Consider the following 26540-nt stretch of genomic DNA (forward strand, 5'->3'; position numbering starts at 1 on the left):
GTTCAGTCCCCTTAAACAAAGGAACAATTACTGTCACTCCTCCCCTCTCAGTCTATAGATTATACAGAGGCAGTGATTCTCTGTAGGCATCAGTTTCTCAATGTATGGATAGAACACAGAGGCCAGAAAAACATATCTTTAAATACCTCAATTTATGAAAAGGCCAGGTACTATGAAAGGAGAGTACTAGGGCTGTCAGGACTAGCTGGAACTATGTTAAAGTCTGCATAAAGTCATCACAGAATTGACCTTAGCTGACAGATCCAATTTGCTTTGGGAGCGGATACCTTCTAGAACTTTATTCACTGTGTATGGGCGTGTGTGTGTGTGTGGAAAGAGAGAGAGAGAGAGAGAGGCTTTTTATTCTCCTGCCTATTTTTAATAGGGTCCACTATAGTGTTTTTCTGGAACCATAGTATTGATAGAGCTCTGTATCACTAAAGCCATTTGAGAAGCCCTGTGATGATGTGGGCTTGGCCCTAGAATATATCCCAGAAGTTGGCTATGCTTAGCATTCTGGGGCCAGTTTAGTGTTTTTCAGAGTATGGTCTGTGGGTCACCTGCCTCAGGATCACCTGAGATTTTCTTCCCAAGCTCGTTCCTGGGTCTCAGCTTCAGGCTTGCTAATTAAAACCCTCTGTGGGTAAGACCCAAAAATCAGCCTTGATTAAGCTCTGCATGGGTCATTACACCCCTGACAGTGAGATCTAAATATTTTTTTCTTTATTTATTTATGATAGTCACACAGAGAGAGAGAGAGAGAGAGGCAGAGACACAGGCAGAGGGAGAAGCAGGCTCCATGCACCGGGAGCCCGATGTGGGATTCGATCCCGGGTCTCCAGGATCGCGCCCTGGGCCAAAGGCAGGCGCCAAACCACTGCGCCACCCAGGGATCCCGACAGTGAGATCTATAGCCATGAACTCTTGCCATGGCCTTGCCTCAGCCTCATTCAGCTGTCTTTCTAGTGGACATCTTGAGCCCCATGTGCCCCAGAGGAGCAGGGTAACCCACAGATAAGACTCAGAGCCCTTTCTCTCCTGTATTATCTGTAGTCAGACACTAGGGCACCTCATGGTGCTGTATTTTATATATTTGGGACTAAACATAGGATTTTAATTAAACAAAAGATCTAGTAAAAAAAAATAAGTTTGAAAGCCACTGTCTTTATAACAGAGATAACCATTTAATAGCTGAAACTGGAGGCTGCTACTCAGATGCTTGCAGGTTAACTTACAGAAGTGAGACAGGTGGGTTTTGGGAATGTGCTAGAGCTAGACAAGAAGGCCACTTATAGCCATAAGAAAATGTAACCCTAGCATGTCCAGGTCTGAGTTTTCAAGGGAAGCTAGGAGCCAAGGATTGTGTGTGGAATCTCAGTTTTTACTGAGATTTGCGTATGAGAGGCACAGTGGCTACCAGTATAGTTAGACTCTGGAGCCAGCCCTCCTGAGTTCTGCCTCTCAGCCATGTGACCTGTTAGCTAAGTTACCCAACCCCTCTGCATCAATTTCCTTATATACACAACAGGGCTAATGGTAGTACTTGCTCCCTCCTATTGGGATGAAGATTAAATGAGTCAATACGTGTAAGTGTTTAAGCCAGTGCCAGACATGCAGTGAGTGGCCTCGTTCTGTCACCTAAATACCCCTAAGGCTGCCTATCCTACAAGACACCCTGTAGACGATAGTTGGCAGCCTCTGGCTTGAAGCCATTCTTGCTGTAGGTGGACCATAAGTCAGATAACCATATGATTTACCATCTAACCCAAGACACTCTAGAGGGAGAAAAGAAAGCTCTGTTAGTAATTATTGTGTGACAACAGGTGAACACCAGACTGTCCCAGGCAAAAGCATCATCTCTGTATATGAGAAACCAACAAGTAGCTTACTGTAAATGGCTCAGTAAGGGCCACACAGTACACGTGAGCTTTACATGAGCCACTTCATGGGGGGATCCCTGGGTGGCTCAGCAGTTTGGCGCCTGCCTTTGGCCCAGGGCACGATCCTGGAGTCCCGGGATCGAGTCCCACATCGGGCCCCCGGCATGGAGCCTGCTTCTCCCTCTGCCTGTGTCTCTGCCTCTCTCTGTCCCTCTGTCTATCATGAATAAATAAATAAAATCTTAAAACAAAACAAAACAACATGAGCCACTTCATGTAATGTTCCCAGCAACCGTCAGAGGTGAAAACTCATTACTCTTTTTTCTCCTGGTGAGGAAACTGAGGCACAGAGCAGTTAAGGAACTTACCCTAAAGCCACACTGTGGCAGAGCCTGTCAGGTTCAACCCTTAGTGCTTCCCTGTATGGGTCTCTGGGGTGAGTGCAAAGCAGTGGTAAGAATGTTGAATCCCTTTTTCAAAGGACAGCTGAGCCCCAGCAAGTGTGGTGCTTGGTTCAGGCCACAGCTCAACACACGGGACTGTGCTGGGAGTGCAAGAGAGTGTCCACCACAGTTGCTGCCATGGTGCTGCCATATCACAGCATTGTGAGTGTAAGGAGGAGCTGTGGACACGGAGATTAAACACCAGGTTGGCACCAAGCACATGTCATCAGGTCGCTGCGGCCAGTGCCAGGGCCGCTTATTTATGAGTCTCCTGTGCCGATCACAGCTGGTGAGAGTGGATCCGCCTCAAAGCCATCTGCCCGAACCTGACACCTCCTTGGCTAGTGCATCACCCAAGGCCCACAGACTCAAAGGACATCTGAGGACATGGTACTAGGGAACCCACTCACAGAAGAAATAGAACCCAAAGAAGGGGTGGCCCCGTATACAAGTGTAAAGGACAGTCTGCCATCTTGAAAAGGTGGCATTAAATGAAGTCTGAAAACTCTAAAAATGACATTCCAGCATAGACATACCTGGAGTACTCCCAGGGCAGTGGAGAAAATGCGCTTTTATAAAAAGAAAGGGAAAACCAATATTAAAAATAATTATTTTCAAACAAGGATGACAGGATGTTGGTAATTTTTGGAGAATAGTGATGGATACATGGATGGTCATTACACTCTTCTCTTAAAAACGTTCCAGATGTCCAGAATGTTTTCAGTGCTCAGAAATTAGTTTTAGAGGGGAAAAAATACTCCAGAATAAAGGCGAATACAAAATGCTTTGAGTTTTGAGTATCCCTGCTGGGAAGATAAGAACAGCTGGAGGATTGGCAGGAGTATGGGGACCCTATGGCAGCCAGCCCAGACTGGGTGGAGACCCCAGGCGATCGAAAATGCGCTCCTTTCCATTTGCTTCAGTGATAGCATACTTTAAAGGGATGTCTAGTAGCAAAATTCTTGAGGGAAAAAAATGCTCACTGTGTTGTCAATAACAGAGTGATTTCCAGCCATGACCACTCTTCACCCAGTGGGTATGCCCAGCTGAGCAGTAGGACTCAAATACAATTCTATTCTTCACTCGACCTTGGTTTCTCCATCCATAAACTAGAAGACAAGTTTTTCTATCAGAAGTTTGAAAATACCAGACAGTTGTTACAGAAGGTTATGAATATGAATGATCATTTCCTATGGAAATCCTATGTCTTCTGAGCTATAGAACAGATGTTAGATCTGAATGGTCCAGCTGAAGGTTAATCTAGGAAACTTGTCAGGAATCCAAAGCCTTCCTATTCAGTATTTTATTGTATTCATTTCATTTCATTTCATTTCATTTCATTTCATTTCATTGTGTGCTGTATTTCTTTAAAAAATTAAATGCTTCCAGGGCACCTGGGTGGCACAGTCGGTTAGGCATACAACTCTTTGTTTTGGGTCTGTGGCCATGATCTACAGGTTGGGAAATGGAGCCCACATTCGGTTCTGCGCTGAGCCCAGAGTCTGCTTGAGCTTCTCTCTCTCCCTCTTGGTCTATCCCTCCTGCTTGTGCGCATGCTCTCTCTTTCAAATAAATAAATAAATCTTATTAAAAAATTTTAGATGCTCCCAGCAACTGTATTAGAGTTATTTCTAAGGGGAGCTGAAACTACAAATCTGGCTAGCTTAAGCAAATGGAATTAATCTGGAGGATCCTGGGACAGCTCCCAGAAATGAAAGAATTACCTAACATGACTTGATGAAGTTTGTGCACAATCTCCCATGCAGCCCCCTGATTCTTGTCTCTGGTCTCTTGATCCCAGATGTCAGATTCCTGGGGACAGAGAACTTGATTGGCCCAGTCAGGTCCAGTGCCAAAGGAGGACAGGTTATATAGTACTAACTTGGTCATTGGGAGCCACTGCTGTGTGTCAACCTACACCTCCCTCCAACTAAGTAGAATTCTTGTTGCTCTGGGCAGCCACCTCTTTAATCATAATATCAGCTTATGCTATGCTCTTACCTTACCTGTAGCTGTTTAAAGGTCAGGGGATTCCTGTAACCCAGACTCCAGAACTATTTGATTTTGGAAAGGCCATCTGGCTCTAACTGATGCCTCTGTCTGGCCAGCACCAACCCACCCTCTCAGGCTTGAGTCGAGAGGTTTGATCATGATTATGAAACCCGGGAAAGGAAGGAAAGAAGAGCTGTAGGCACCCTTGGCCTGAGGGCATGAATGCCCATCAGCCGTGGTCCTGTCCACTGGGAGCCCAGGAGGCGTTTTTGTCGCATGAATTGTAAATCATGAGTTTTACTTGAGATCCTCAGATCCTTTCATAGGGAATGTGTGCTGAAAGCATCTGTATCTCCCCAGCCCCAAGGAGAAGGGAAAAAGTAGATGAGAAAAGGCTGACCTGAGGCAAAGACATGCCCCAGGTCCTCAAACATGAACTCCTTCCAGAGAACTCTCCTTTCACACTGCCCAGCACCGGACTGGGGAGCTCCTTTTCCTGCATCCTTTAATCGAGACGGGAAGGCAAAATTTCAGTTGAGCCGATGAGAGATTGGGAAAAAGAGGAGAGATTGATTGCTCGGTTCGCTGATAAATATCAAACCAGGTCCAGGCCAAAGAGAGAAGGTTGAGTAGCTGGAGCAAAGGCCAGACGTGCAGAGATGAAGTGGGTGAGGCTGGACTGGAACTGAGAAGGTGAGGCCTGTCCAGCCTCACGGAGGACGAGGCTGGGCTGTTCTGCCTCTAGTGTATGTTTAATGCATACATGTTGCCTTGGTGTAAGGCAGGGTAGGGAGGGAAGCAGGTAACTGACTGGGCTGTGGCACATGGCACATGGAGGCAAGGGGCTCCTGGCAGGAGAGATTGGTGTATGACGGCTTCCACAGAGCCTCTGTGTGATGACATACACTGTGGGCAGGCAGCCCAGCACCCACCAGGGAAGGATGGGAACTGCAATCCAGCCGCACTCTGTCACCATGAGCTTGCGAAGCTGCCGTGTGGGCTCGTGAGCATCTCTTTAGCTTTTAGCTTAGAGCTGGTCCCCGATGAGTCTCCGTGTATAAGAATGTTGGTCCCTTTGCTTGGGCCAGTTTGCATAAGATTCCAGAATTATGCAGCTCCTCAGACTTAAATGACACATCTCTACTGGTAGCAAGATAGAATTTTTAAGAATGTGTCTTGAGCCTCTCTGTTGAAGATTAAATAAATCAAATAAGGTGATGCCTGTTAATGCCCTTTATAGTCAGAGATGTCCTTGATAAGGGATAAATATTTGTCCCCAGCCAGTGAGCTGTTCCTGGGTGGAAAGGAACATTCTCTTGCTGCTGACGTGGTGGGGGCTCACGTGGGAGCATGTTCCATGGCAGGCATGTGGAGAGCAGTGGCAAGCACTGCCTGGGACCTGGTGCCGAGGAGACTGAGGGCTCAGGGCAGCATTGCCTCATGAAGAATGTTTCTGCTGCCTGCCGAGGCACCACACATAGAGGAAAGAACTAGGCTTTTACTCACTCAGCAGAGAGGACAGCAGCTCTAGGCTCTTCACCTGCCCCGTAAACTCAGGATAAGGGAACAGAGGGTTGCCATGAAAATCTTTGCCTTGACACCCTTGAGCCACTGGAGATGAGCAGTTTAAGTCTGGCTGTGTGGAGTGTCTGCACAATTTGCTCATGTTGCTCTGGAACCATGGTTGTGGTAGGGACACCCCACCTACATTTGTCCTTCCTCTCTGGTTGAGCAGATGCAGGAGCTGGAGCAGAGGCTGCTGGAGGCAGAGCAGAGAGCAGAGAACGCAGAGACCCAGGTAACGGGCCAGCGGATGGGCAGGACTGTGCAGAAACGGCCATTGGCCTTCCCTGATCCTTCCAAGGAACACACCCAGACATACTCATCACCCTCACCAGCTCCTCATGGGGACAAGAAAAACCAGCAGTCATGTCTCATTCTTCTGAACAAATTAATTCAGGTGTATGGAGCTCTCTTTGAGCATGAAGGAGTCTTTGGGTAAGGGTTAGTACATGAGCAGATGGCTGGATTAGTTCAAATAGGCCAAGTTACGCCGAGGTAACAGGTCTCAACAGGTTATCCCGTTCAGTTCTCTGTCCTGGTACGTCTCCATCGAGGTTTAGCTGGGGTTCTACTTCCTACAGTGACTTGGGAATCGAGGCTGATGGAATTCTCCATCTTCTACCTGGACCTTCTAGAACATGCAGCCTCCTTGGTTGCCATGGCAAAGAGAGAGCTCTTAAATACGTCAGCCCAGAAATGATGAGTCACTCCACTCAGACTCATGGGCTGGAGTGAATACCATGGCCATCTAACTACAAGAGGCTGGGGAAGAGTGAGAAGCACAGGGAACCTTCAGTGAGCAGCAGATGTCTCTGCCACCATGAGGCTGAAGCAGTTTCTCTCTGGGCTGTTTGTCCTGCCCAACTCGACCCTGTTTGGGCACCCCGAGCTAGATGGCCCAGTACCTAACCGTTTCTTCCTTGTCACATCCTTATTTTGCCCAGATGAGGCTTAATAAATGATTATTGAGTTAACTGGCTCCAACTGTTCTGGGTGAGGGCTCTGCCTGGGGATTGTGGGCTGGGGCATTGGGAAGTGTCCCAGGGCAGGTTAGTGGCCATGTCACACACCCATGCCAACCCTATGTAATGATGGTACTTTTAAGGTGGGTGTGATGGAGGAGAAGGTGAAACTGTCCAATCTGAAGAATGTGGACTTAGGAGGCAGCCTGCACCAGAAGTACCAAGAATTGCTGAAAGCCATGCAGAGCAAAGATGAGCTCATCAGCCAGCTGGAAGCACAGCTGGAGAAGCAGGTAAGGTCTGATGTGCAGCGCAGCACCATTGCCCTCTGCAGCCTCCACACCTGTTGGCCACAGGCTTCTTGAATGGAGCCCCTCTGCTTGTGGAGGGGAGCTCACTCCCTTCCCTCATGAGACTATTCTTTCACATGGAGATTTAACTGTTAGGTCCATTAGGAGGAGCTAGGCAGGGGATATAGGGGGGAAAGGACCTTGGAGGCAAGACTTCTTCTGGGTCTGATTCCCCACCCTACCCCCAGCACCCGCTGCTCTCTGTAGGCAAATAAGTCACAGATTCGCATTTTACGCATCTGTAAGGTAGGGGTCATAATACACCCTAGGGCTCTCCAGAGAGTAAATTCAGGTAATCTCTGTGTAATATCAGACATGGCAAGGAGAGCTTGTCCTCCTCCACCCTGGCCTTGTGTCCTGTTGACATGTGGGACACAACACCTTTAGTGTCAGAGCAGCACAGAGCTGGACAGTGAGCCTCGATCAGCTGATAGGCCAAAGTTTCTCAGTGAACCTGAGGGGGCAGAGACACGGGAGGCTGAGAGGCCACTGCCCAACCTTCCAGCTTCAGCTAGCCCCTTTGCTCCGGAGAGGGTATCTGGAACATCCCTCTGCCAGTTCCCGGTCTCCTGCCCTCTACAGTCCCATTAACTCCTTCCGAATGGTGTGCCTTCCCTCTGCCCTCGGCCTCACCTACCCAGTTATCCCCTGGTGCCAGGACACCATCATTTCCAACAAGCAACCTCACGGTGTGGCCAGAGATACCTTACCGCTTTTTTGTGTGGTTCATAGAAGTGGCAGCAACTGGGGATGAGTGGGCACAATGATTCCTGCTAAAACTTAGAAAAAAGAAACATTTTACAATAATAAAAGGTCAGAAAAGAAAGAATGCTGTTCTACAAGTAGGTACACCTGGCTTTAGTTCCAGCTGTGCTGCCCAAACTGATAGAAGCAAATCACTTCACCCTCTGGGCCTCAGTTTCTGCAGCCACATAAGGAGGGTATCGGACTAGGTCAGGGGTTGGCCAACTTGTTCTCTCAAGGGCCAGATAGTAAATACTTTTGGCTTTGTGGGCCACGTGGTCTCTGTTGCAACTCTTCGGCTGTGCCATGGTGTCGTGAAAGTAGCCCTAGACAATACCATAAATGAATAGGCATGGCTGTGTTCCAGGACAACTTTATTTATAAAAATAGGTGGGGTGGAGAGAGGGTTGGGAACCAGGTGGAAGGTTGGATTGTGGCCAGTGTGCAAACCCCTTAAACTGGATAACCTTAAGATCATTCCAGGGTTCATTGTGAACGTTTCTTGTGTATCAAAGGACAGCATTCCATTTTCATTTTGTTTATTTAGCCAAGCCCCGATTTGTGGACACTTAGTTATGTCCGGTTTGGGGTTTTTTGCTTTATCAAATAATATTGCAACTCATGATCCCTAAGCAGTGAGTTTGCTAGGTCAGCCATTTAAAACACGGGCAGATATTATCAAATTGCTGCCCAAAAAGGCTTTGCCAGTTTCCATAAGAGGGATTGTTTTCCAACATCCTTGACAATTTGGGATGATATCAGACTTTTAAATTGTGTTAGTCTGATGGAAGAAAAACGAAGTCTGACTTTTATGGGCATTTTTAAAGTTATGGTTGGGTTGAACAGCTTTTCATGAGTTTCTTTCCCTTTATTTCTTTCTGTTGATTTCCTGTTCATATTCTTTGTGCATGTATTTATTGGTTTGTTTATTTCAAATTGGCCCTCTTTATGTAAGTCATTTGTGTTGTAAATCATCCCCCCAGTTTGCTTTTGATTTTAAGGGAACTTTTGTTTGTCAGATAGTAATTTGTAGTGACAGTATAGACTCATTAGTCTTTTCTTTCATGGCTTTAGGATAGGTATCATGCTTAGGAAGGCTTTTCCCACCCACCTTAAGAATATTTTTTAAATTCATAAATGAATTTTTTTCCATTGGGCCACCCCCCCACACCCCAGTTGCTTGATATTCCTTCTCAGAGCTTCTGGGCCCCCCCACCCCCTCCCACCCCTGTCATTCACTCTACTGGAGGCTGCTATGATTAACTAAAGGCCTTCGATTTCTTGCAGAAGCAGATGAGAGCTGAAGAAGCAAAAGTTGTCCAAGAGAAAGCTGCAAAGATCAAAGAATGGGTGACCCTGAAGTTAGCAGAGGTGAGCTGAAAACTCCTCTCCAGAAACCTGGAGTGGCCATATGGCAGGGGTCCCTCCATCCTCCAGCACAAAGTTTCCTGTTTGTGGGGCCTTGACAGACCTTCATTGTGTTAACCATTTGTCCTTCATTCAGCTTGAACACTCAGACTCATCACTTCACTTTTCCCTTCCTCCTGTCACCCTTGGGTCTCCCTAGGGCTCCTGATCAGCTTTGCATGCGTTTGAGGAGGAGTGAATCTCCCATCTGAGGTGTGAGAACATACACCCTACTGCTGCCCTCCCCACTTCCCCTCTGTCCTCTCCTTTCTTCTTTGTGGTATTGGCAAAATATACATGCCATTTCCCATTTGCCCCAGTTCAGTGGCATTAAGTACGCTCAAAATGTTGTGAGACCACCACCACTGTCTGTTTCCAAAACTGCATCACCCCAAACAGCAGCTCTGTACCTAGTAGACACCAAGTCCCTGACCTCTTGCCCCCCAAATCCCCTCTCCCCCCGAGCTTTCCACCTCTAGCCCTTCATTTCCGTAGCTCATGGGTTGCTACAGCTTGATTTAGGAAGACTTGAGGCTAGAAGCTGCAGTGCTACTAGCAATGAAAAACAAACCGCAACCTCTTTCTCGAAACAAGAGGAAAAGGAATCGAGGGTCACCTGGGTGGCTCAGAGGTTAAGTGTCTGCCTTTGGCTCAGGATGTGCTCCTGGGGTCCCGGGATCCAGTCCCACGTCGGGCTCCCTGCATAGAGCCTGCTTCTCCCTCTGCCTGTGTCTTTGCCTCTCTCTCTCTCTGTCTCACATAAATAAATAAGTAAAATCTTAAAAAAAGAAAGGAAAGGAATCGAATTTTGGAAAAGGACAAATGCCAACTTTTCTTCCTCCACCCTGACACCATAGTTCATACCTGCAGGGGGGACCAGCTCTTTTTGCCTCTACTCTCCTGCTGTGGGTGCATATCTCATGTCACCTGCTAGACTATAAATTCTTGGAGTGCAGAGCTGATACCTAGGATGCCTCCATATTTGCTAAAAGGTGCTCGAAAAAGTAGGTTGGATTTCATTCCAAAGAAAATGGGGCAACCACAAACATGAGTCTTATAGATAGTGTGTTGAGTAAAAGAAGCCTGACCTAGAAGCACACACCATATAATTCCATTTATACCAGAATGGGCACAACTGGGCCAATGTGTGTCGGGGTGCATACTTAGATGATAAAACCCAGAAAGCAAGGGGGTGAGTCTTGTACACTTAGAAGAGTGGTTGCCTTCATGGGGAGAGAGAAGCGTGTGAATGGGAGGGGGCACATCCCGGTTTGTTAACAATGCTGGCAAATTCCTATTTCTTGACCTTGGCAGAAGTCATATGAGCGTTCACTTCAGAGTCATTTGTTCAGCTCTTCGTTGATATGCTATGCGATTTCCTGTGTATGTATTATAGTTCACAATTTTTTTAAAAAAGTTAAAATACCTAGAAAAGGTGCAGGGGCTGCCAAATGGAATTCTATCCCAACCAAAACTGGTTAGCACAAAGGAAAGGGGTAGGTCAGAGCTCCTGGGAGGGCCAGCCCTGGATTGCTGGGACACCAACTGTTCTTTTTCAAAGATTTGATCTTTAAAAAGGATTTTAATCTTATTTTGAATTATATGCCTGAACCTGTAGGCTAAATATTCTAAATCTTTATTTTTCTTTTTGCCCAGCTTGAAATGGAGAATCAGCACCTGAAGAGCAGTAATCAGCACCTGGCGGAGCAGGTGGGAGTCCTCCAAGATGCTCTAGAAGGTAAGCAGGACAGGCCTTTGTGTGTGTGTGTGTGTGTGTGTGTGCGCACACGCGTGTGCCAGGGCATACGTTGAATTGAGGAAGCTCTTAATATGCCTGTTTTTCACCCCAACCACAGCTCTTCAGATGGCACCTTCAGGGAAGCTGCTGGTGGCCACCCAGGAAATAACAGAGCAGGATTCTGGTCCTTCAGGTCCAGGAACCCAGCCGATAGGGCAGGACAGTGGTCCTCAGGCCCAGGGTGCCCTAAAGGCAACTATGCCTGCAACTTCCCCAGATGCCCTGCAGAGCAAGGACTCTGTTCCTCCAGGAATTTCCCTGGAGGATTCTAGTCCCATCGTGGTCCATCCTGGGGAAATATCAGACTCCAAGGCCCTTCCCTTGCATCTGGGAGAGGGCTCTCCCCGCCGGCTGTGCATGAAGCCTCGCACCCATAGACATGGTTCGGCCTCCTGGGGTGAGGGCCTGGTCATTGCTCAGGGAGCAACACTCCCTGGGACAAAGAACTCTGCCAGGGAAGGCAGCCCGGGCTGCAGCCTGACCCTACCAAAGGTGCGGGTCCCCAGCACCCCACGGGACAGCATCCAGCTGGCCAAGCGGCACCACAGCCAGCCCCAGGTGGGCCCTGGGCACTTCAACCACGTGGTGAGCATTGAGATTGGGACCCTCTCAGCCCTCCACCCCTCCAGCCTTCCTGAGGTGGAGGCCCGAGCTGAGCTCCAGGAGGAACCAGAGAACGTGGAGATGGAGGAGCAACCCCCAATGGCGAAGGAAAAGGAAAGAGAAAGCCCGAAGGCCCCCAGAACTGAGCTGAAGGAAGTGGATTTGGGCAACAAACCCCCTACACCCCCCCTGCACCGGTTTCCATCCTGGGTAAGAGGCAGTTGGTTTGCAGGGCAGAGGGGCAGGGGGGCAGAGTGGCTCACCGAGCACAGCCTCACGTGGAGCCTGAGATGAGGCTCTCGTCCTCATGACCAGTTAGCAAGGGGTAAAGCCAGGATTTGGGTGAGCGGATGGTGGTTGGCTCTTGTTTCATGAGCATGTGCCACACGCCAAGCTGGGAGCTTTGTGCACACGTTCTCATTTAATCTTCTTGACTCCTTGGGGTGGTGCAGTGTGGTGGTAAGGAGCACAGATCCCCGGATCAAACCACTAGGGGTCAACTGCTAACTGTGCGCCCTGAGCAAGTTACTAAACCTGCATGCCTCGGTTTCCCATCTATAACATGGGGATAATAGTACTTCCTTTATTGGGTTGTTTGTGAGGATTGATAGTCTACTAGCTGGCAGTTAAGTACCCATGGTAGTGGTTCACAGCTGGCTACTGTTGTCTGTGAGCCTTAGCTCCCATATTGTAATATTGGATAAAGGACGTGATGTCTGGTGGCACTGCCTCAGAATCAGTGATCTGGGGTTGGGAGCACCAGTGAAACAAGATCAGCCATGTGTCAGTCTTCGGAGAACTGGGAGGTGGCTACGTGAGGTCATTCTTTAGTCTCTTTATTCCACCTCTCTGCCTGTTTGGTATTTTCCATGATAAACAGTTAAAATGAAAACGGGGTGGATGGACATGGATGAGGTTGAGCAGGTCAGTGTGGAAGGTGGGATGAGAGCTGGGGTGTGGAGCATGTAGCTCACGGCCCGGTGGAAGTGTGAACAACTTTGTACTGTCCCATGTCACAAATGGGAAACTGCTGTCCCCACAGACGTGGTTACTTACTCAAGGTCATGCAGTAGTTAGTGAGGAGCCAGGCTTTTTTTTTTTTTTTTTAAGATTTTATTTATTTATTCATTAGAGAGAGAGAGAGAGAGAGAGAGAGAGGCAGAGACACAGGCAGAGGGAGAAGCAGGCTCCATGCAGGGAGCCCAACGTGGGACTCGGGACTCGATCCCAGGACCCCAGGATCAGGCCCTGGGCTGAAGGCAGCGCTAAATCACTGAGCCACCTGGGCTGCCCAGGAACCAGGCTTTAAATGTGGCCCTGCTGCCTCCAGAGCTCAGCTCTAGCCTTCCAGCTACGCTGCTTCTTAGGGGACATCAGAGAGCAGATGTCAGCCTCTTACTTGAGCTCAGACCCCTGGATGCTGCTGTGGTATGAGGGGCCGAGGTAGGAGACGTCTTGAGTGTCAGGCTCCTGGCAGCATAAGGAATAGGGTACTGAGAGGCGTACTTCAGGGAGACACCACCTTTCACCACTGCCCAGGAGACCTGCCTTTTCAGTAGCACCTTCCAGGGGCTCTTTTTTTTTTTTTTTTTTTAAGGTTTTATTTCTTTATTTGAGAGAGGGAGTGCATGCATGAGCAGGAGGGAGGGGCAGAGGGAGAGGGAGAAGCAGGCTCTCAGCTGAGTAGGGAGCCCCATGTGGGGCTTGATCCCAGGACCTTGGGATCATAACCTGAGCCAAAGGCAGAGGCTTAACTGACTGAGCCACCCAGATGCCCCTCCAGGGGTTCCTTTGGAAATGCTGGCGGTCTGGGAGCCTCAGTGCTGCAGGCACACAGGCCAGGTCCTTAGCAGTGCTTGCTGACCAACACTGATCACTGTGAGGCGGCCTGATGGCCGGAGACACAGCCACGCCTGGGAGCGAGGCCTGGCGGGAGCTCTGGGAGGTCTACCCAGGGCCAGTCTCCAGGCCTTGTGATGCTGCCCTGTCCCTGAAGCTTTGAAGTCGTGGGAGCACCGCACAGGGCGCTGCCTCCCAGGTTGGAAGGGTGAGGTGGAGGGACAGGGGGCAGAGAAGGAGCAAAGGGGCAGGCGGGGCACAGGGAGAGGATGTCGGAAAGGAGGCAAGGGCCCAGCCAGGCTGGATCTCCGTCAGAACCATCCCTCCTTTTTTTCATTGTTGTAACTACAAATGATCTAGAATCTGAAAGCAGAGGCGGGCAGTGAGGGAGCATTCTGGCAAGGGGTATGACAAGAGGCCTCAGCAGGTGTTACCAGAGGAAAACGCTGCTCACTTTTGCCATTTTGCCAAAATAGAGCTGTCCACCTGTATGGACAGAGGAGTTCCTGTGCTCTGCCTGTACGTGATGAGTGTGTGTTAAGGGGAAGGAGAGGGACAGCCAGAGAAGAAGGGAGTGAATAAATATAGAAGGTGCTTCGGACAACACTTTCCCCATGTGACATTAGCTAAGCTGTGGGGGTGAAGGTGGGATCTGGGTCTTCCCACAGGCCCTCCCTGCTCTTGGCAAGCCCCGGGACCCTGCAGTGGCCTTACCAGCTAAGGAGTTGTCTCCTGTTCATGATCCTTGTTGTAACTTGCTCCTAAAGATGATAGAGGCATCTGGGTGGCTCAGTAGATGAGCTTCTGCCTTTGGCTCAGGGCGTGATCCTGGAGACCCAGGATCGAGTCCCACTTCAGGCTCCCTGCATGGAGCCTGCTTCTCCCTCTGCTTGTGTCTCTGCCTCTCTCTCTGTGTCTCTCATGAATAAATAAATAAAATATATTTTTTAAAATCTTAAAAAAAAAAAAACCAGACAGGTGCCCACCCTCTCTTCTTAGGTGGGACCAACTGGGCAGTGGCCATCTGAGGGGAAATCTAGACTGGGAACTGAGAGGAGGACATTCCTCAGTCGGAGGGAGGAGGTAGACTGATCTGCCAGTTGAGAGCGTGCCAAGCCCTGTTTTGGTTGATCCTCAGAGCAGCCTCATGAGTTGGACAGTGGGTAACTTTTGTAAAACGCTCTCCTGTCTGTTTTACCCAAATACCCAAATCCCTCAAGCTTTGTTTGCATTTCCTCTATAATGTTAGAGGCCTGTCCTGGTTGAGCTCCATGATCACTACTAGCAGGAATAATCCCCTCCTGGGACCCCCTCCGCCTGCCTCTCTGTCTCTTACCTTCCTATCCCTCCACCCAGCTCAGGGTGGGGGTCTCACCCAGCCCTCCAGAGCCGCTGCTCCCCTCTGGGGGACACCCAGTAGCACCCCATGGCCCTTCCAGCCCCAGGCCGGGCCCACCTCCCCTAGTCCTTGTGACTCCCCTCTCCCCTGATGGGGCCTTTGTTTCCCTTTCCCTTGAATGGAGAAGAGTTAAGAAAGAGCAGCAGTGGGGCTTCTGGGTTGTTCATCAAAACTATTAGTAAAGCTCCCTAGGCCCAGGGCCCTGCTTCAGACACGGGAATCCTGAGGAGTAAAAGAGGAGTTGAGGGTGGAGGTTCCCATCCCTGTGTCTTCTACAGCAGAGTTCAGCGTCCTGGGGGAGCTCAGGCAGGCTTTGCAGGTTGGGCCTAACTGTGAACATAATGTTGTTACTGTAGGAAAAAACTGTGTCCCAGCTTCCAAACAACAGGCTTGCAAAAGGGCATGCCCTTGCCACGGGCCACCCACTTCCTTATCAACACCCCAGCTTTGAGGGGTGAGAGCCTGGGACCCAGGGCCTCTAAAATGGGTAAGATCTCTAAAATGGGTCAGGTCACTGACCTCCTCCTCTTGAATTTCCTTGCCCCAAGGGAAGGGTGGAGGCAAGAGAAGGAGTGAATATCTGTTGGATGCTGTCAAATGTTTACATTAATGATGTTCATAACAGCCTGACAGGTGAGTATTACCCCACTTCAGAGCTGAGGAGGAGGAGGCTCAGATGTAACTTGCCTAGGATTCCCTCACCGGTAGTTGGCCAAGCCTCCATGCAGGCCTGCATCCACAGCGTCCTTTTCTCTCCACACTCAGGAGGGGCTGGGCTGGGTTCCATACTGGGTTCTGACCCGATGGGGCCTTCCATTACAGGAGAGCCGGATCTATGCTGTGGCCATGGCTGGCATGCGGCTCTCGGATGCATCTTCCAGAACTAATGTCACCTGCTGTGGTGAGTCCCACGTGGTGGACAGGGTGGGCATGCAGGGAGAAGACTCTTAGCAACACCCAGGGCCAGTGTCACCTGTCACCCCGTTCCCTCCCCCAGCCCGTGAGGTTCACTGAAATCACACAGCCAGGGCCACCTTGAGGGAAAAGGAAGCTGTGCGGGGTCAACTACTCACTTATAGGGTGGGCAGGGCCTTGAACAGGTTTGTAGCCAATTACAGAGCTGGAAGGGACTTTAGAGATGAGACCCTCCAGCCCAGCCTCCCCCATCTGCATTGGCTTCTCTTCAGTAATGCCCAGTACTGGGGGGTGGGGGGAGCTCCTCAGTGCCCCAATTTAGATGCCGCCTCCTCCCACCCCCACGAAGGAACCACATCCCTAACCCTCTGGCTCCTGAGTCAGTTGGCCAGCCACTGAATCCTCCATGATGTGAGCTCCATAGTGGCAAAAGTGGGGCTGAAGTCCACAGCCCCCATCCTAAGGACTGCCACCCCACCTCTCTTCCTGGAGTGCTTGTTCAGGGAACACTCTCTGCCTGGATATCTTCCGCTGGCCCACGTCTCTACTTCCCACAGGCCCCTGAGTGAGTTATGGCACGTGAATTAATCTCATCCCTCTTCCCCACCCCTTCCAGCTTCAAGCCCTCCTGCCCTTGCGTCCCCTGGGCCTTTCTCTGGCCTTGTCTACAAGAATGTCACCGTGCCTGTCTACACAGCCCTGAAGGGGGTAAGAAGCTGCTGTCCGAGGTGGGGGTGTTCCATCCAGGAGGCCCCTTCTCCATGTAGTGGCTCTAGTGGGCCTCTAGGGTCAGGCTTCAGCACACACATGACTCTGGGCAGGGAGCTCAGCTCCCATGTATGTGTCATTTTATTTTTATTAGATTTTTATTATAAAAATTGTATGTTTACAAAAATTTGAATCAATACAATTGTGGGCAAAGTGAAAAGTTAAATGTTAGACCTATGCCTGCTTCACCTGTCCTTACCATCTTTTCACATGTCTGTTCTCAAGAAGACTCCTTCCAGAACTTTTCATACATAGTCAAACAAATATTCCTGTGTATACTCTCATAATATCTCTGCGTGGTTTTTTTTTTAATGTAGTTGGCACGCAGTGTCATGTTAGTTTCACATCTCTACATATTTTTTAACAAAGGTCAGATACAACTGAGATAACGTCATACACATTTTTCCTTTTATTAGTGCTTTTTGAGCTCAAAACAGTAATGCTTTATAAAACATTTTATAGAAGAACCAAAAAGCCAAAAGTTAAATTTTCTTTCACATTGCTTTTCCCTAATTTCTGACCCCAGAGGCCACTATCATTAATGGTTTGGTGTTTATCCTGTGAGGCTCTCTGACAAATTTACCGGTATATTGACAAATATTGTCTGTGTCCCTGTCTGTCCCTCTCTTTCTCTCTCTCTTTCTCAAACACACACATGCACACAGCAAGGATCACATTATACACATCCTTCTACTCCTTGTTTGTTCATGCGACCGTGTGTCACATCTTCCTGCCGTACCTCTGTGCACAGCTCTGCTTCCCCTTAGGGCTGTCCAGTACCCCTTGGTATAGATTCCCCCATAACTACCTTACTTAACCTGCCCTCCACTGATTGACAATTTTTTTAAAGATTTTATTTATTTATTCATGAGAGACACACAGAGAGAGAGAGAGAGAGAGAGAGAGAGAGAGAGAGGCAGAGACACAGGCAGAAGGAGAAGCAGGCTCCATGCAGGGAGCCCGACATGGGACTCGATCCTGGGTCTCCAGGATAATGCCCTGGACTTAAGTCCGCACAAAACCGCTGAGCCACCCGGGCTGCCCACACTGATTGACAATTTAGGTCATATCTATGTTTTTCTCTAAAATCAATGCTGTAATGAATATCATTGTGCAAATATATCTCTGTGGACTTAGTATAATGTATTTCCAGAGGTGAAATTTATGGGCAAATGATATCCATATTTTAAATTTTGGCAGGTAGTGCCAAATTACCTTCTAAAAGGCTTTATCACACTATAGAGTATCTTTTTTCCCATGCTTTCACCAACATTGACACTGTCTTTCTAAATGTTGCCCACCGAGATATCCTCTTGTTTCCTTATCCCCACACACAGTTTAAAGCTCCTGTCTCGGGCAGCCCGGGTGGCTCAGTGGTTTAGCGCCACCTTCAGCCCAGGTTGTGATCCTGAAGACCCAGGATCGAGTCCCACGTCGGGCTCCCTGCATGGAGCCTGCTTCTCTCTCTGCCTCTCTCTCTATCTCTCTCTCTCTCTCTCTCTCTCTCTCTTGCTCTGTGTCTCATAAATAAATAAAATCTTAAAAATAAATAAAGCTCCTGTCTCTTGCTTGCCCCACGTGGCATCCTGGCCCCCTAGTGGCAGGAGCAAGGGTCATAGCAGCCAGTTAGCTCAAATGGGGCAGCTCCTTGGGGGACCACGGAGGAGGGAGGACTCCGTGTGGGGGCGGGAGGCCAAAGGAGAAGCTTGGATGTGAGGACACAGATGCAACAGTTGTCTGTTGAGTGCCTGGGGCAGGCTGTGTTGGCCGCACCCCGGGCACCTGGGCAGGAACACAAGTGCCGAGGGGAAGGGTCTTGTTTGGCAAGGTGAGCTGCAGTGGGGGAGGGCGCCTGTCTTGCAGAGAGCCACGCAGATCAGCAGCGTGCCTTTTATGGACGAGTCCTCGGGGTCCGATGATGACTGCAGCTCTCAGGCGAGTTTTCGATCTTCGGTCCCCTGCTCAGAGTCCAGGAAGACCAGTGGACTGGGCAGCCCCAGGGCCATCAAGAGAGGTACAGAGGAGGGAGCAGCAGGGTGCGGGGCAGCAAGCCCTCTTCCTACGGGTGGGCTTCTCCAGGGCTCCCTGCTTCATCTCTGCCCGTGACCCTCAGCTCCAGACTCAGAGGTCCTGGGTCGGTGAGGAAGGTCCCTGCAGTCCCTGCAGCCCCGGAAGGGGTAAGGGGACCCAGGCCTGGACTCCTCCTCCCTTGGCAGGTGTCTCCATGTCCTCGCTGAGCTCCGAGGGCGACTACGCCATCCCCCCAGATGCCTGCTCACTGGACAGCGACTACTCGGAGCCGGAGCACAAACTCCAGCGCACCTCCTCCTACTCCATTGAGGGGCCAGGCCTGGGCGGGGTGAGCTGGGAGCACAGCCCCCTCAGCCGGGTTGAGGCAGGCAGGATGGGAGCAGGCCTCCAGCAGATGCTGCCTGCCTGGAGATAGGCGTCCTGGGGAACAGTGAAGGCAGTGGCAGGGGGTAGTGACAGGTGTGAAGTGCCAAGGAGTGTGCGGGGGGGGCGGGGGGCAGGCAGGTATACACAGACCCTGCAAGGAAGGAGATGGGACCTAGTGAGCTCCTCATGGAGCTAGGAGTAGCCAGTGGGCTTTCCCCCGGCGGTCCCAGGAGATTACATGTGTTTCGACCCCGGAATGCCGAGAGCTGACCTTTACAGGGTTCTTACACTGTGCCACGCACTGTCCTCAGTCCTTGGTTCATGTATCCTCACCATCTTCTCAGGACTAGGGCCCCATTTTATGGATAAGAAGCTTGAGGCTCAGAGCCGTGCTGCAAACTCACATCCCTCATCCCCCAGTCCTTGAGCCATACCACTGTGCTGACGGGCCTTGTCTCCCCGCCTCCATCAGCCCCCTGCCCCAGCCTGGCTGATGTGCCCCTTGTTTCCCAAACCTCACTCTCCTTTTCTGCTGCCGACGAGGGCCTTTTCCTCCCCTTGGTGCATCTTTGAAGGGAAGCTGACTTTACTTTCCCAGGCCAGTTCAGATCTGGCTCTTTGTGAAGCCCTCCCTGGCTAGCTGCTCCCTTGTGCAGCCCCTGGACTGCCGCCTTCTCATGGGGTGGGTGTTATCTTCCTAGCCAGCAGGACCCTTCCATGGCGGGATCACCTTGCTTTATGCTAGTTCTCTCTGAACCTTTAGCAGGGCCTGGTGCCCTGAAAATACAGAGTAGATACTCAAGACTTTGTAATTGATGACAAAGCAGTAACTCAACTGGGACATTTTGGCCTGGGTAACATCTACAAACCCCAAGTGACTCCCTCTTTCTGTCCACTCCTCTTCCCCTCTGTGCCCTCTCACCCCTGCAGGAGTCACTGGAGAAGTCAGGCTACCTGCTAAAAATGGGGAGCCGGGTGAAGACGTGGAAGAGGCGCTGGTTTGTCCTGAGACAGGGACAGATTATGTACTACAAGTCTCCGGTGAGACCCTCCTCCCCAAGGACAGTAGTCACTAGGGCCCCAGTCCAAACTCAGAATTGTGCGACAGAGGCTAGAGGAAGGGCTGGTGTGGCCCATGGCCAGAGGCCAGAGGCCAGAGGTCTGGCAGATGGGGAGAGGCGGCCTGTCTGGATATCCGAGGCTCTGAGCCTCACGTGGAACCATGAGGCTGGTCACTGGTTCTTGGAGTGAAATCAGGTACAGAGGCGTCAGAGGCAGTTCTAGATGAGTTGGCTTGGTGATTCCTTCATACTTCAGAAGCTGATTTCTTTTAATGCCTGGTCCTATAAAAGAATTTTTCCCTGGCTGCCCTCACGTCATCTGGGTTGTTCTAACAGAGAGCCCCTGACCTCCTCCACCTCCTTCCTGTAGTTTGGAACTAGGGAGCCTTGGATGTTGAGATCTAGTTTGACAGGACCTCCTTGGGGAACCAACATTAATGTTTTAAAGAAAGTGAAAAGGCTGTGTCGCTCATGCAACTCCAGCTGATCGTCAGTGGCTGTTGAGGATTCTGGGCCTGTATCACTCAGCAAGTAGGCATGCTCTGAGTGGTTAGTAAGGTGTGCGGGCACACCGGAGAGGGGAATGGTGATATGTATGTATGCCACTTATTTGCCATACTTGGTATAAAGATGTAGTAGAAAGACTGTAAAGGCTTTATAGCTCAGTAATAACCTGCTGGCTTCTGACCCAGTTTTGAAGGTTCAATCTATACTTTTCAAGGCCTGGGTCAGATGAACCTGTTTCTAATTATTGCCCCATTTAGCTAGAACCAGGATCCAGAACAAGTTACCCTTCATATCACAGTGCAGGAAAGCTTGGGGATCGCTTTCCCCTTTGTCTGAGGCCTAGAGTCACATTTGAGGGAGAACGATGTGTTCTGGGAAGGCTCTGACTGTTTTCTTCCCCATTCCTGTCTTTACAGAGTGATGTCATCCGGAAACCTCAGAGAGTAGTGGAACTGAATTCCCATTGCCAGATTGTTCGTGGGGAGGGTGCACAGACATTCCAGGTGGGTGTGCTCCTAGAAGCCAGGGGTTTAGATGAGGAGCTACTGGGTTTGGATAGGATTCTGATTGAAACAAAGCTGGGGAAGAATGAGTGTGTGGGAGAAACCTCACATCCCCGTCTGGATGTGACCCTAGTACTGGGGAGGAAGAAGAGACTGAATGGGCGAGCCAGAGTGAAGGCAGCAGAGATGGGGAAAAGAACAAAGGAAAGAAGGGATTGAGTCCCAGGTGGGAAGAAAGAAGGCCCGGTGGATTCAGGGATTTGCACCGCCTCAGAGCCAGGTCCCTGGCCTTCCATCATGCCATCTCCCCTGCCCCCCAATCCCTCCTCTACAGCTTATCTCTGAGAAGAAAACCTATTACCTGACAGCAGACTCACCTGGCCTGCTGGAGGAGTGGATCCGGGTGCTGCAGAGCCTGCTGAGGGTCCAGGCCGTGGGGCCTCCAGCCCTGCCTCGGGGCGGCACCAAGCCCACTGTGAAGGGGTGGCTGACCAAGGTATTGGAGGGGCCGGTGGGGAGGAATGTGGGCCTCCTGAATATGGGCCTCTTGAGTGCCGACCCCCTTACAGCCCCTGTCTGCAGGCATTGGCTCTTGGAGATTAGCCTCAAACACAGCCTGACCGCTCCTAGTGTCAGAGAATGAAAACAGAGATGAGGGTTGTTAGCACCAAGCTGTCGCCAGGACAGGAAGGAAAGGAATGTTTTGTACCTGTTCTGAGGTTATTGGGAGTTGCCTCCCACCCCCACCTGCACCTGCCTCTGTGAGGAGTGGGAAGCCATGACATAGGCGAGGCAGGTGTGCCCACTCCAAGACATGGGATCCCAGACCTGCCCTAAAAGTGTTTGAGTTAGGACTCTTGTGGCCTAAGGAGCAGAGAAGTGCTTGTTAACCTCAAGAAGACGGAAGTTAACAAGGAAGCACATGAACTAGGCCAGCAGGCCAGCAGGAAGCAGAGCTACTTGTGTGAGCAAGCTCCGTACTCTTGGCTCTCTCTGCCTCTGCTTCCACATTCAGGCTGTGGCTCGTGCTGGCCTCCTCTGCCGTCTGTGCACTTGTTATGCCCTTGTGATTTACGTCGGCCTGGGGGCTTCAGGCTACCGTGGATGGCCCTGCCTCCCTCTCAGCATCCTTATAGCTGATGAGCATAGTCCTGGGACAGGACTCCTGATTGGCCTGGTTAATCTTTTAATGGCATGTGGCACAAGAATGGATGAGGTATCACAGGGTACATGCCACAGACCCTCAATGTGAAAGGGCTGGTTCTGTTAGTAGGGAGTCTGGGTGACATCTCCACTTAAGGACCTGAGTTTGACCAGGTCTTTGGAGATCTGCCTTTCTGTGGCCTCTCTTTGGCAGTCCTGGATTTACTTGTGGGATTATCTGGTTCTAATAATGTGGTCTTAATTTCTGTTTTATAGGTAAAACATGGCCATTCCAAGCTGGTCTGGTGTGCTCTTGTTGGGAAAACCTTCTACTACTATCGAAGTCATGAGGACAAGGTACTTCATGGCTTCCTGACAGCACCCACTCTCTGCTCTCCCCAGACCACATTCCTGTTTCTCCATGTCCTGTTGGCAGGCCCCAGCTTTCCCCCCTACTGCACCCAATGCCACCACAAGTACAAAGCTGTCTGGATCCCACTAGCCTGAAGGGCCAATGTGTGTGGCCCACAGATTCCACCTGTGTGGTCTATCTGTGCTTCTCAAGGCAAGCCTCAGCCGGGGAGCTGTAGTTAACCCCCTCAATCTGTGACCTGGCCATGCCCATGATTCCTAGCCCAACAGGGCCCAAGGGTTCAGAGAGAGGAGACTGCCTTGTACCCTGCTGGCTCTCCCATTCATGGAAGGCTCCTCCTGTCCGCAGCGACCCCTGGGCCATCTGCCTGTGCGGGACGCGCGCATAGAGGAAGTAGATCGATCCTGTGACTCGGACGAGGACTATGAGGCTGGAGGGAGCAGGCGGTTGCTCTCCTCCCACTGCACCCTGGTGATCCACCCCCCAGAGCATAGCCCCACCTACCTCCTCATTGGCACTAAGCATGAAAAGGTAAGGGCCCCCATGGCCATGCTCAGTCCTGTGATTCTCATCTTCCATCTTTCTTTCCCAGCCTCCCCAGATTCAAGTCCCTTCTGGACATTTTGGTGGCTCATATTCTCTGGGATGATTTCTTATAGTGAATTCCCTCCCAGTGACCAGCGTCTCTCCACTGGGACCATGAGATAGCACCTCAAGCTTAGAAACTTGGGTTGATGTTCACCGATCCCAGGTCTTTCCTCCTAGAGACTGATGGCCTTGACTTGTGCCGACCAGACTAGCCTCGTATCACCCTGGGTTGGCCCCTTCAAGGAAGCTTCTCTGGAGCGCTTGCCTCCATTCTTCCTACTCCAGTCTCACCAGGTGGCTTCCATCCCCTTCTAGGACACGTGGCTTTACCACCTCACAGTGGCTGCAGGCGGCAGCAGTGCCAGGGTTGGCACTGCCTATGAGCAGCTCATTGGAAAACTGATGGATGGGGAGGGAGACCCAGGTAAAGCAAGGGTAGCCATCACTGCTTGGGTGGGAGGGTGGTATCTGGGTAGTGGTTGGTCAGAAACCCAAAGAAAGCATTTCTGTACCTGAAGCTGTTTTAAAAGCATCTAAGCCACAGAGGGCCTTTCTCATCCAAGCTCCAGAGCCCTGTTTCAATGAAGATGACCACTCTGTATCTGGGGGAGTTTATTTGAGAAGCCGATTCTCCAGTGACCTCAGTCAATGTTTTACTTTGTTCACTGCAGCTTTGCTGGCTGGGCAGAGGGTTGAGGAAAGAAGGTAGCTGATTAAGAGTTAGAGTTTGTTAATTAATGAAGCCTAAATTGGGATTGGACTAACCTAAGCCTGGGGCGTTACTGGATCTTTATTTTGCTAGTGATTCTCAGGACCCCAAGCAGCTAATGACACATACCACACACCCCTTCACTGCTCCTCCAAGGCTTGTGTATTTCAGGCTGATGTGGGCTCCCCCATCCAGACCTGATGCTGCAGGGAGCGGCCTCCCCTGCACACACATGCTTGTACTCAGATATCCCAACCTCACGTACTTCAGCCCCAAGAGCAGAGCAGTAGCTCCCTTTCTGTAAGCCGTCCTTGTGCGCTAGATGCGGTGCACGGCTACATACCTCACACTCCGTGGGTATAAACACAGTACATTGCATGTGCTCAGATGGTCAATCCTTGTTTTCCTCACAAATCAAAGAGGGGGTGGGAGGCCAGGTCCCTCACTGGTGCTAACTGTGTGGCTCTCGGTGCTTGCTTTGGGCAGATTCCCCTCTCTGGAGACACCCCATGCTGTGTTACAGCAAAGATGGACTGTACACCTCCCTCACCACCCTGCCCTCAGAGGCTCTGCAGACCGAGGCTCTCAAGCTCTTCAAGGTAAAATAGGGAGGAAGCCCGGCCCACCCACAGGTGGCCCCCTCCCCATGAGGCCAGGCTCACCCCAGAGCAGTTTGCCCACTGTGGTGATAGTCAGGTGGAACCCATGGAACCTTGTAGTTAGGGGGAACTCACAGAGGGCTGTGAATGGAAAGGAAGGAATCCCAGAGGGTCCTCACTCCTGTCCATTATGGCGGGGAGACATTCACGGCTCCCTTGGAAGGTGCCAGTAAAACTCCCCCTTGAGGAACTCCCCTCCTCATGTAGCAAGCAGCAGGAAAGGCCAGGTTTAGGTTGCTTCTCAACCTGAGAGATTCTGACCTATTTTAGAATGTTCTCTGTGTCCATCTGAATATTCTCTTTAAAAAAATGTCTTGCTTATGTAATGGACACATTTAAAGGAAGAAAGATCCTATCCCAAAGCAGCCTTCTCAGCAGATAGAGCTGCTCTCAGGCAGTGAATGGCGCGCTCCCTCTTAGAAAGGGCTGCCTGTGGCAACCCGGACCTCCTGGGAGCCATGGGGGGCTGCCCAGTCTGCCCACTGCCACTACGGGTACTAATCAAGGGGCCGTTGGTCTGCCTGGGCCCCTGTCCTTTTCCTGCCAGTCCTGCCAGCTCTTCATCAACGTGCCTGTGGAGGCTGCCTCCGTGGACTACCACGTGTCTCTGGCCCAGACAGCCCTGCAGGTCTGCCTCGTTCACCCCGAGCTGCAGAGCGAGATCTACTGCCAACTCATGAAGCAGACCAGCTGCCGCCCACCTCAGAAATACTCGCTCGTACAGGTGGGCATCCCCAGGGTGAAGCAGCTGACAGCAGCCATTGGCTGGGGCTGCCCAGGAGGCTGGAAGTTGGAAGGAGGGTTCTGGGCAGGTCCCCTCTACATGTGGTACCAGTGGCTGCCTCCGTACGGCTGTGCCCCTCCTAGGTGTCTGTGCATAATCAGGTTGTGTGATTGCTGTTCTGGACAAAGCCTGACCAGATGGCCATCCTGGAGGCCACAGAAGGCTGGGGGCCCTGGTTTGGAGAGTGCTGAAGGCCGGGTCGCTCAGGGCCACGAGGGCCAGTGCTATTGCACAGCTGGCACCCACCCCATGCTGCTTGTTCTCCCAGCAGTGCTGGCAGCTCCTGGCTCTGTGCACCCCACTTTTCCTGCCCCAGCACCACTTCCTCTGGTACGTGAAACAGCAGTTCCAGCGCCATGCAGATCCCAGGTGAGTGAGCCACTCCAGCACTGCTGACTGTGGTGTGGTGAAGTGGGCCATGGGGGACCAGGATGAATCAGATCACCCTGCCCCTGGAGGTTTGCACATTGGTCACAGAGACGTCCCTCATTGCCATGTCCACAAATGGACATGTGGAGGTCTGGGCATGCCAGGGCTACTCTGCACACCAGTCTGTGTCCATATGCATGCCTAGTGGCTGTGCTGATGTAAAGCTACAGTGTCCCCAGATCATTCCCACATTTTCATTATCTGTTGCCCTGTTCTTCTGGAGAAAATATCTGTGCCAGCCACCTGCTGCTGATAGACCCTGAATGACAGAGTAACACCACACACCAGAGTGTTCAGGGCTTTACTCACCACCGGCCCCAATGCAGATTTGGTCTTGGCTGGGTCAGGGTGGCAGCCACGGTGCCAGGGTAGCAGGGATGAGTGGATCCCCTGGAATTCTTTTCTTTCTTCACCTGTCACCTGTCTCTAGAAATGAAACCGGCCAGTATGCCACCTACTGCCAGCGGGCAGTGGAGCGGACCCTGCAGGCCGGGGAGCGGGAGGCCAGGCCATCACGCATGGAAGTGGTGTCCATCTTGCTACGCAACCCCTTCCACCACTCCTTGCCCTTCAGCATCCCTGTGCACTTCACCAATGGGACTTACCAGGTGAGGAGGCAGCGCAGCTCCTCTCCTGAGCCCTCTCATATCCTGACCCCAGAGAACACCTTAGGCCAGGTGGGTGCTAAACCTCCTCAGGCTTGGCAGATTCTTAATAGGCAAAC

General features: G+C 51.0%; 1 protein-coding gene across 16 annotated transcripts in view; it reads left to right on the forward strand.

Annotated features, from left to right (window-relative positions):
- Nucleotides 1–26540, forward strand: part of PLEKHH1 (pleckstrin homology, MyTH4 and FERM domain containing H1) — a 49678-nt gene that overhangs the window by 13761 nt on the left and 9377 nt on the right. For 8 of the 16 annotated variants that reach the window (XM_072761787.1, XM_072761784.1, XM_072761792.1 and 5 more), the window contains 19 exons: nt 6051–6113; nt 6984–7133; nt 9222–9305; nt 10998–11079; nt 11198–11952; nt 15803–15881; nt 16512–16603; nt 18527–18677; nt 18880–19022; nt 19991–20101; nt 21045–21131; nt 21466–21627; nt 22551–22631; nt 22996–23178; nt 23551–23659; nt 24431–24543; nt 25151–25327; nt 25656–25756; nt 26247–26424. In XM_072761787.1, coding sequence (XP_072617888.1) covers nt 6051–6113; nt 6984–7133; nt 9222–9305; nt 10998–11079; nt 11198–11952; nt 15803–15881; nt 16512–16603; nt 18527–18677; nt 18880–19022; nt 19991–20101; nt 21045–21131; nt 21466–21627; nt 22551–22631; nt 22996–23178; nt 23551–23659; nt 24431–24543; nt 25151–25327; nt 25656–25756; nt 26247–26424 — 2901 coding nt within the window. The remainder of the gene's footprint in view (nt 1–6050; nt 6114–6983; nt 7134–9221; nt 9306–10997; nt 11080–11197; nt 11953–15802; nt 15882–16511; nt 16604–18526; nt 18678–18879; nt 19023–19990; nt 20102–21044; nt 21132–21465; nt 21628–22550; nt 22632–22995; nt 23179–23550; nt 23660–24430; nt 24544–25150; nt 25328–25655; nt 25757–26246; nt 26425–26540) is intronic. The other 8 variants (XM_072761788.1, XM_072761795.1, XM_072761785.1 and 5 more) reach the window with 1 other exon arrangement.

This window comes from Vulpes vulpes, chromosome 6 (genome assembly GCF_048418805.1).
Source record: "Vulpes vulpes isolate BD-2025 chromosome 6, VulVul3, whole genome shotgun sequence".
Classification (NCBI taxonomy): Eukaryota; Metazoa; Chordata; class Mammalia; order Carnivora; family Canidae; genus Vulpes; species Vulpes vulpes.